Below are 11,751 nucleotides of genomic sequence, written 5' to 3'. Positions count from 1 at the left end.
TCAAAGGGAACAGCGAGGAGGAGGGGGTGAAGATGATCAGATTTCTTTTCTATTTTTTTTTTTTTTTTTTTTGGTTAATATATCAAACGTGACTGAAATTTCTTAATTTTCTTAAATATAATAATGATGATGATGATTTTCAATAATCAAAAGATTTGATGTTGCTGTTGTTGTTGTTTTTGCTGATCTATATTATCATCATCATTATTATTATTAATATACATTGTTTTCGGTTTCTCAGTGTGCTTTTTTTTCATTGATTATTCTTATTCTTATTATTATTATCAACAATGAATGAATAAACGAATGAATGGATGGCGTGTGGAGGAACAGTTTTCCAGTGTGCGTATAGAAAAATGCACACTATACCCACATACAAAACCACATACATCATCATCATCATTATTATTATGAGATTCATTTTCTATGAATAAAAAGTTATGCGGCAAACAACAACAAAAAAAATATATGAAAAATATAAATGGATAAAAGGGAATGCATGGCATTCTAATTTATAACTTTGGATAGAAATCATCGATCGAAATAAATTACCTTATAGAAAGAAAAAAAAATAACGTGTGTATGTATGTTTTTTTTTTGGTTTTGGTTATGGTTTGTTTAGAGTTTTCGGGTTATAGCTGAATAAACGAAACAGAGAAAAAAAAACAAATCTAACAAGATAGGGTCGATACAATAAGGCCATTAATAACAAATAATTCTGTCAATTAATAATAACTGAAATAGATATTGTTGTATAATATTTTAACAGTCGGTGGCATTCACATACACACATTTCTGACAAACAGTTCCCCTCCCCCCAAAATATGATATTATATGATATGAACAAAACAAAACAAAAAAATGCGAATAGCAAAAATTTCCAGTATTAAAGTGTTTGTGTGTATATAACGAATAAAAATATAGAAAAAAAATAATAACAAACAACAACAACAACCACAAAAGTAAAAAGATATGATAAAATCACTTACCACCAATAGCATCACAGAATAGTATAACTTTGTCGCCTTCATTGTATGGCTTACGAATTAGTCCTTGGACTTTGTTACCAAGTAAATCACGAATAGTAACATTTTTTGGTATGGCTGTCAAGGCAAAGAAAGAATGTAAAGAAAAAAAATGAAAAAAACCAGATGATGAAAAATAAAATCAAACACAAGATTTGCTTGTGAATATATATGATAAATAATAAAACGACAATGATAATGAATGTGTGTTGGTGGTGATGATAAGCAAAAAAAAAAAAAAATAGATGCAGCGTCATATGTCATGTCTTGTCAAGGACATCGTGAAAAAAAAATCCGATTTCCCTTTCCTCCAATGCGTTCTTGAATTGAAACCGCGTGGAAAAAAACGTGGTTTAGTTATTCCATCTGATTTTCTATGCAAACTTTTTTTTCTAGTTGTCCCAGTTTTTTTCCATCGGTATCAATTTGAAGAAACACACACACACACACACACATACTATATTTTTTCGTAATTTTTTCTCTCATTGTCCTTTCGAAAATATCGTTTCTCTTTGTTGTTGCTTTTTGATGAGGCAAAAAAGAAAAAAAAATCAAATGGATGAATTAAATAGGGTGAATACCAGTCCATCGAAAAAAAATATATCAAGAATGATGAGAGGCAAAAAAAGAAAAAGCAAAAAAAAAAAATTGATTGAGAGTTGAAAGGTTTTCGTGGTGGTAATGACGATGATGATGATGATGATGATGATGAACACAATAGATCAAGAGAAAGAGAGAAAAGAGTGAATGAAAAGAAAGATTCTATTGGAAAAATCGAAAGTACAATGATGATGATGATGATGGAGGCGGCAATAGCGACTGTCGACACACATCGATCATCACGCCATCATTATCATCATAATCATCATCAGAACTATAGACTCATATTTATATATATGAATATGAATTCATTTTATTCACATATATTTATTGTCGAAAAAAAACCGACTAGTAAAATCACATCGTTAGTTTATATTTGTAAGAATATTCAGAAAAAAAACTTGCAAATTTCAACTATATACTTGACTCATCATCATCATCATGATCATCGTCATCTAAACAAGAATCAAAAAACTTATGTAAAAAATTCCAAGTGAATCATTATCATCATCATCATCATCATCATCATCGTCATCATCATGCAAGAAAACTTTTTTCAAGGAATATTTTCAATATTTTTCAAATTTTAAAAGGCATTCATTGCTATTGTTATGGTGGGGATATATAATAACCATACATATGGCTGAAATTCTTTTGAATTCTATAAAAAAAAAGAAATTGTTATCTAAATTCCAATACAGATAGAGTGTAGAAAGAAAATACATGAGAATTCAATGAATAAATTAACGGAAATCAAAATCCAGGAAAGGTCATTTCTCATCATCATCATGGTTGATCATCATAATCTTGAAGACAAAGAATTGAGAAAAAAATAAAGAAAATTTGTTCAATAATATGTTATTCAATTGTTTTTTTTAAGTCCGGTTTTCATGCACTTGATATAATCATTTTTCATTTTTTTTCATTTTGTTTTTTTTCTAATATAGATATCATTTTTTATTTTGAAGCGTGAGAGAAGAAAAAAAAGAGAATATAAAAAAATTGCTAACCTAATCTACCGCCTACCATTGTTTTTAATCCTGTGTATAAAATTATTACGATTTTTTGTGAAACAATATCAAAATGAATGGAAAGGAAAGACATATCCTAAGATGATACATTGACAATGTCAATAATGGCAACAATCGATATATTACCCTATGACAATCAAATAAATAGAAAATATGAAAGAAAATCTCCTTGATGTTGATATAAATATGACAAAATGTACTTGGGTTCGATAGGGAATATTATATTGTTTCAATGTTCTTCAATGAACATTTTGTTCATTGAAATAATAATAGTAAAAAAAAGAAAATAAAATCAACATCAAGTCTTTCATTTTCATTTTTTTTTTGTTCATAACATAAAGTTACAGTTTTTTTTTTGTTATTTGTTACACAATTCTTCGAGAGATTTGACAAAAACAACGGATGGACAGAATTTTTCCAAGGTTTCACCCTTGTACAATAGAATTAGCAAAGATTAGTGTATATATATGTGTGTGTATGTCTATGAAGTAGTTGAATAAAGAATACGAGTATACATCAATGTATTGACAAACTAATAGATTGTATTGACTACAATGTGTGGATAGATTACTTTACCACTGTTTTTTCGAATACTTGTGCAATATCCACATTGATATAGTCAATAAGAATTCTGACTAATAAATCAAAGTTAGCGACGAAATTGAAATCAAACAAAAAAGCTACAACAACAGCAAAAAAAAAACACATTTACACACAGACATTTGAAAATAGAAATAGGCCAAAACAACATCTCTATGATTTAAACTATTTGTTGAGATAGTTTCAGTCAATCAGTTGAAATGTAGAAAAAACCAAATTTCCGAATCGTAGCGAAAATAAAAAAAAAGTGAAACTAAACAAACGACAGAATGAACAAAAAAAATAAATAATCAACAATCCCTTTTGATTATATATACGATGTTGGTATTATTTTTGTACTACGATGAAATTCTCAACCAAAACCATATCAATTGAAACAAAATGATTGATTTTCAATTGATATCTTTTAGACGTCAATTAAAATCAAACAAAAAGAACAACAACAACGATAGAATGAAAATGGAAAAAAGTGTGAAAACGCTCAATGAGCTATTCGATTGTAGCAGAAAGAAAACAAACAACGAAAGTTAAAAAATATTCAACAACATGAAATGGGAATAAATTAAAAAAAAAACTCACCCGACACGTTAAGATGTATGAGAAAATGTTTGGTTCGATTCATTCGATAATCAACACGACAACGATAATCGCCACCATCATCAATTTGAACATCATTGATGTTTAATACTGGCGGATCGGTTTGAAAATCCATATGAACACGGCCATTTAATTCAGGCATTATTTGATGTCGTAAACGTTGTTGTTGTGTCCGTGTATCGATCGAATATATTGGTATGCCTTGATTTTTCGATCGATACCATACGATTAATGATATTAGATTTTGATTCCATTCCTGTTTGGTTATATTACATGGTAAACTTATACTATCACCTTCAATCACATGATATTCGCTTATACCTATGATGATTAAGAATAAAAAGATGAACAGAAAAAATAAATGGCAAGAAAGGAATTCGTTATTTTTTTGTTATTAAAGCGATAATAATTATAATTTGTAAATCAAAATGATTTCAAATCAACTGTTGTTTTTACTATAATTTTAAACTACTAACACTGGTAAATTACATTAAATCAATATATTGAATTGAAGATGAAATTTTTTTTCAACTTTTTAAATTTGTTTGAATAATTCATTTGCTGTCAAACATTAGATCGGTTATAGGACAGTGGTCATTGAATTTTAATTCAACAAAGATGCGGATTTTAAATCCATTTATATTTACTATATTTCCTTATGAAAGCATTAAGCACTCTATAATATTAAATTATCATCATAATCACCAGAAAAGGGGTGCGATAAGTTGGAAAAAAAAGAAAAAATCACAAAACACACAAGGGGAATGAAAACTTTTTTTCATTTTCTCATTCAAGGCAATCATTTTCGTTTCATTATATTTTGATCTAGAGATGACCAAATGAAAGAGAACTGAAGGAAGAGAATGTTGGAAAAAAAGTTAATCAACGGTCGACCCACACAATGAACAAAATGGGAACAGACCAAAGTAACGAGAGAAAAAAGGGAAGGGAAAAAAATGAGAACAAATCTATGAGTATGACAGAATGGTAAATGAGCATTTAAAATTTAAATAAACCACTCTCTTGTCTTATGTAATATGGATACGGAATCAGAATCAAAAAAAAAAGATAGTAGCAAACAAGGGCAAAATGAGAGAATGTGATGTTCGGCCACAAATGAGAATAGCGAATCAAATTAGAACTTTTTTTCTGTTGGTTGAAAGAGAAAAAAAAGAAAAAAACTAAAAAAGGGGGTTTTGTTTGATTCTTTCTTTTGTTGTTCATTGTTGGCAGTAGTAAGTTGGCATCTTTCATTCAATACGACAGGCGGCTATCTTGGAATGACATGACAGTTTTAATTAGAAATATAACTAGAATAAAAGTTAAAGTCAAAGACAGACAGATAAAAAAAAAGTCCGACAAATCTTTAGCGCGAGTTTTCTGGCTTATTTCTTTTACTTTTTCTCCCTGAGAACAAATGTGATTGGCTATATACAGAAACGCAAACACAATACATCAAAAACATTTATAATAAGCCGGTGATTTTTTTTATATTTCTTTTGAATAAAAGAACGACATTTCAATATAATTATTCAATAAATACAATATATTGAAATTGGAATAATAAAAACAACCTACGTGTGGGTGTGTGTGTGTGTGTGAGGAAAAAGATTTTTTTTCTAATGAAATTAAAGCCAATTCAAACCAATATGATTAAAAAAATGTGGAATAAGAAATACAAAAGAATTAATAATCCCAAGACGTTTTTTATAAGTGAAAAAAAGAAAGAATCTGTACATCCATCTATTTATTTCTATTTTGCATTGTATTTCAAAAAAAAAAATTGTATAAGAATCCAAACAAAAACATCGTCATCATTATTTTCTTTCTCACTAACACATTAGATAGAATATAAATACTTAATACATAGACATGATAAAACATCGATGAATCCACATAAGTCAAATGACAAATGATTAGTTAGTTAGAAACAATAAGCAAGTAACCATATCTACAATGATCCAAGTTGTTGCTGATCGGTTATTGTGCACTTTTATTTTTGTCCTCTTTTTTTCCCTCTAATACCATAATAAACATTCTAAAAGTTTTTTTTTTCATACACACATAACCCACAAAAGAATGATAAAGACTGAAGGCTATATGTGTGTATATCGCTAATATACTAATAACGCTAAGCTTCGTTAGATTGAATGCCACAAATTCCCCAATGGATGGATGTATGCTTCAGCTAAACATGAGTATGGATGTTCACCAATTGGAACTTATAGACACACACACATATACAAACACACAGAAAACTGACTTGGATCGCACCCGGTCCCTAATGTTTGTTAAGAAGGCTGATCATGAACAGTAAATTAAAGTCTCAATCCAAGAGGATGAACATTGAACATGTAACATACACACACACACACACACACACACATTTCAGATTATAGATTCCTAAAAAGACAAGAAACGAGAAAAAAAAATTCCCTTCAATCAATTTTGAAATAGCGGAGTGAGCGAGCAACCAGAAAGAGACTGAGTGAATGGACATGTCTCACATTATTTGGTGCGTGTGTGTTCATTAAATTTATAATCAACATTCATTGAGCAACAAAAATTGGTCATCATCATCATCATGAACATGTTGATGGAAAATGTTCCAACAACAAGAATCAAACTGTGTGATGGAAGAAAATGAAAAAAAACTGGCCAATGAACCATACAATGTAGAATGGTTTCAGACACACACATACACACACACACATACAAACACAAACACTTACACACATTGCTATGGTATATCAATTCTGATGACTATTCTCATGATAATGATAAATATAATCTAATAATGAAATTAAATCAACGATATAGCAAAAAATGTTAATCAATAAAGAATTGAAATATAGACATGTTGTTGTTGATGATGATGATGATGATTATCAACAAAATAAGAATTCAAGTAGTAACAAAACTTTTTTTCAATTCCTTTTTGTATGAACACTGCTTTACTAATCAATCAATCAATCAATCAATCCAGACATACATGATATGATGAAATGAATAAGCTTAACTAAAAAAAAGGATGCCAATAAAAAGGCAGAAATGTAAAAATAAAAATCTTGATTCAATTAAATTTAATTTACAATTTCATCTCAAATCTTGTTAGTACACCTCTTTATTGGTATTGGTTAGCAATATTTTTTTTATCTACATCTGTATATTATGTGTGAATTGTAAAGACAAGAAAAAAAGGAAGTCTAGTTTGCAACATTGATTCGAAAGTATTTGGCAATAAAAGTCAATTCTCAATTAGAAGACAATTGAAGCTTCGAATATTGACAAAAAATGTGTAAAGACAAATAAATAAAATTGATGATGACGACGACAACAACTGCTAGAACAATCGTCATCATCAATTCAAATCAAGATATAAAAATGAATCCAAATCAATTGATGATAAAAGATGGAAGATGGATATAGATAATGACAAACTGAAAACATGGCATTGGTTAGTGAAAAGAACAGAGAAAAAAATGAAAAGGGAGGAAAAAAAAACATTCGTGTTCATTCTACTTTTATCCAATGAATGAATGAATGAATGACTGAGTAAATTTTGGAACACCAATTTGACACACACACACACACACATCAAAATAAAAATAGAAACTATAGATGTGTATAACAATGTCTTTGCTTTTTTTTTGGACAAACTACAACAATAACAAATATACTAAAAGGAAAAAAAATTACTATGAACTATACACGATATTCAATATAAGGAAAATGTAACATGATATATTCAATACAAACACAATTTGACAGCAACTTTAGTTAAGTAAAGAAAAAAAAATATTATAATAATAATAATAAAAAATCTTGCGATTCGCGTTTATCGCCATCTTTGTTGTAGTCGTCAATAGTAGCAGAAAAAAAAACATGGATAGATCGAATAAATAAAATGGACGTTTAAAGAATCAGAAAACCTATACTACTAACAACCGATAACAACAATAAGATGCTAAAGACAATGAAGACGACGACAGAACCGAAATAATTTTCATTCCCCTTTGTACCAGACAAACGAATGTAATGTTGAATTACAAGCTAAAAAAAAAAAAAAAATTCATCTCATATGTATTGCTTGTCTTTGGGTACATTCTTCACTTATGTTTAGTTTTACTTTATTGTATTCATTGTGTGTGTGTGTATACTACTCACTCAAACATATTTGGTTGACATTTAAACACAAGCACAAACATACGTGAAATACAAAAGCTAAAATGTCTTGTGTGTGTATTTTTAGAGGGCAAAAACAAAACAAAATTGTCGGATCAAAAAAAAAAATGGAAATAAAAATAAAATAAAATATCGAAAAAAAACAGAAAAAAATGGTGACGCATCCATTTTTTTCTATTGCTCATTTTTTTTCAAATTGTCAGCCGCCATTGTTTCTGGAATTTTCTGCATGTCATCGTCCACCACGACCATCAACACATTTTTTTCAATGATTCTTTCTCTAGCACACAAATACAGATAAAAATGAGCAATTATGGAATTCAATTCAACAAAACAAATAGAAAAAACAGGTATATATGACAATTGACACAATGAACTACTACTAACAAACAACACAATTAGCCCCTGAAATGAAGGCTTCACTGTCATAAATCTTCTATTGGCTGTGTTATTATTTTGATTGAAATTGGAAATTCAATTATTTTTTCCGTTTTCTTTTTTTTTCACCAAATAAATAATGAAATAAAAATAAAAATAAAACAAAAAAAATCATTAATTTTGATTAGAAAAAATGATGATGATGACCAGCAAACAAAAAAAAATTATCCCATTGACTTTTGATCAATGGGATTTTCAGAAAAAAAATCAAAAATTTTATATGACTGAACAAATGCAATTTCAAATCAGATTATTCACTATTTTACTCGTTTTTTTTTCTCACAGATTGATGGGAAATTAAAAAAAAATTCAAAATAGTCAAAATAAATAATAAGCAAAAGCTTCAATATTATTGAAACGATTTTTTTTCATATATGTGAAAATAAATACTGTGTGTGTGTTTGTCAAATCTCAAGTGATTTGACAGCAAATACACTGGAGAGAAAGAATTTTTTTTTTAAAGAATTTTGCCATTTTTTAACTCATTTTTTCTATTTAAATAACTTAATGAATTGAACTTTAGTAAAAAGTTTTGTCGATTCTTCATCAAAACAGTGTGTTCAATGAGACATGTGTGTAAAAGAGATAGAGAGAGAGAGAAATAGAAAAGTAGAAAAAAATATAAATTAAGACCAACGAAAAAAAAAATCAAATTGTAAATTGGCAGATGTGTGGTATTCCTGTCGCGTTTTATTTTTATTTATTTCTTTTTTTTTGATTCAAATAAATTCTTTACCCGGCATTGACATCTAGGATTCACAGTTTTCATCCATTCTTAGCTTTGTTTATGAATAGTGATAATATTATAAAACCCAAATCTACCTACATTTTATCCATGAATCTAAATAGTCGAAAATGTGTGATAAGTAATGTATTGAAATTTTTTTCTCTTTATTTTGAAGAATAAGAAAAGTGAAAAAAAATTGAAGAAAACAATGATAATAAAAAAAAACCAAAAAACGAAAGGAAACAATAAGTCTAATTCACAGAATTCCCAACAGTTATATTGAAATATTCATTCATGATGCTTTTTTTCAAGTATATTCACAACAAATGTAATGAATAAAAAAAAAAGAATGAGAATGTACCACTAACCAAACTATACTATTATATTACAATACATTGAAAATGAAAATGATGTCTGTAAAGAAAGATGGATGCTAATGATTGAATCAAGGCAATGATGAAAAAGATACTTTGCCGATAAATTTATAAGAATAAATCTTATTTGTCTATGAATTTGTATCCATTTTAATGCAAACACTCACACACACACAATAAAGAAGATGGATATCAAAACAAGATGAATAATGATAATGATTTCCAAACCATTTTAGTGATTCCCATTTTTTTCTATTGCATTAAATTAACATCGATTTATATTGGAGTGAGAAGAAAAAATCCAAATCAGAAAAGAAAAAAAAATTGAATAAAATGAATTCCAACATTTCAATCAATTTCAATGTTTCAAATTAGTCTATTCATAATGTTGAATTAAGTGACTATGACAAGTATGAATTAAAATAATAAAATGCAAGATATGGCTAAAAGCAAAATCATCAGCCTTGTACTTCATCTATATATTATCATCACCCAAACAACAAATGAAGAAAAAACAAATTTGAGTTTAGCTGGAACATTGCCTGCAACGATGATGATGATGAGACTATACCGTTTTTGCTTTTTTCTCAATCCCCTCATAGATCTCTGTAGTAGTAAATCACCAACTTTTTTACTTTTTAAAATTTATAACTGTTTCTAGAATCTCTTTTATTTTTTGCTATTATTTGTAGTTGCATTTTGTATAATGACAGACATATATACCCTCTCACGGAAACAAAAATGAAAAAGGGTAATAACCGAATGGTTGTCGACAAATAAACGAATAGCAAAAAAAAAAATTTGATTAAACGAAAAAAAAGTTCACTTTAGTGTGCGTGTAATCTACATATTTTTGTTGTTGTTGTTGTTGTCGTTGTTTAATGTATGCTAATAATCCGCTGGGTATTTATTGTCCGTCGTTTTTTTTTCGTTAAAGTTGTTTTGTTGTTTCACAAACCTCGGAGACAAGAAACAGAAACATATAAATGTATTTTTGTTTGTGTATATGCCTAACATATCCATGGATTCTATTAGAAAAAAGTATTGTTTTTGTTATTGTTGCCAAACTTATAAAGACAAATAAAATTTTAGTTGATAATATACGATTGGGGCTTAATTAATTGATCAAGATAACTGCCAAAAAAAGAAAGTAGCTGAAAAAAGTTGTCCACTTTACAAATACAAAGTATGTGGCTGTGTGTGTATGTGTCAACCAGCTATTTTGTTATTCATATATCCTGTGTGTGTGTGTGCATACAATTTTTGATTACGGCCAATTATTACTATTAAAACTTAACCAGTACTAACCAACCAACGGTGGCCAAGATTAAATTAATTATAAAAAAAACCAACCAACTACCAATTAGTCTGATTAAATAGATTGAAATACCGGTTTGCAGTAGAAACAAAGAATAATTTGCCAGAAATGTTGAACCATTCTGTATTCTGTATTCATGCAAATTTTCAACCATTGAGACACACACACACACACACACAAACACGTATGCATTTATGCAAATATGATAATTTACACTGACATTCAAAATAAAATACCGAGATTCGGAAAATGTATGAATGTATACGAACATAGGATTGACTGATTATATGTATATATTGCATTGATTAATTTATTTCATATACAATTGTAACAATATAAACTGAATACAATATTTCAATTGTTCAAACATGAAACATAATCACATTCATATGTATATAAAAGGTAATTAAGCTAATTGTGTATTGAATAATTGAATAAATACAAATCAATATATATTATTTTGATTTTTTTCATCATCAGTTTATTAATTTAGTGGTGTGTATGTGTTAACAACAACAACAACAAAAAAAATGTTGGGATTTCAATTTTTTTTTGCCACACGCACACAAGTTTTTTTTGTCAAAACTAAATCATTTTCATTCTGGACACATATATAAAAGATACAAGTGATTAAATCTAATTATTATCATTATCATCATATTGTGTATATAATGTGTTTATTATTATAAAATTCATTTTATATGTTCAAATCTTTTTCGATGATTATATGCAAGATGAAAAAAAAATATCTGATGGTGATGGTGATAGTGATGTCAAAGAATATAATCCTTTTTTTGTTTCATCAGTTTATACCATAAAAATTTGCTTTACAATACTGAAACAATAATAGAAAAAT

General features: G+C 28.1%; 1 protein-coding gene across 1 annotated transcript in view; it reads right to left on the bottom strand.

Moving 5' to 3' along the window:
- Positions 1-11,751, bottom strand: part of LOC124492032 (uncharacterized) — a 41,645-nt gene that overhangs the window by 10,064 nt on the left and 19,830 nt on the right. The window contains exons 3-4 of the mRNA XM_075735897.1: positions 3,836-4,174; positions 990-1,103 (exon numbers count right to left, since the gene is read on the bottom strand). Coding sequence (XP_075592012.1) covers positions 990-1,103; positions 3,836-4,174 — 453 coding nt within the window. The remainder of the gene's footprint in view (positions 1-989; positions 1,104-3,835; positions 4,175-11,751) is intronic.

This window comes from Dermatophagoides farinae, chromosome 1 (genome assembly GCF_024713945.1).
Source record: "Dermatophagoides farinae isolate YC_2012a chromosome 1, ASM2471394v1, whole genome shotgun sequence".
Taxonomy (NCBI): Eukaryota; Metazoa; Arthropoda; class Arachnida; order Sarcoptiformes; family Pyroglyphidae; genus Dermatophagoides; species Dermatophagoides farinae.
This window is presented reverse-complemented; position numbering and strand designations above follow the sequence as displayed.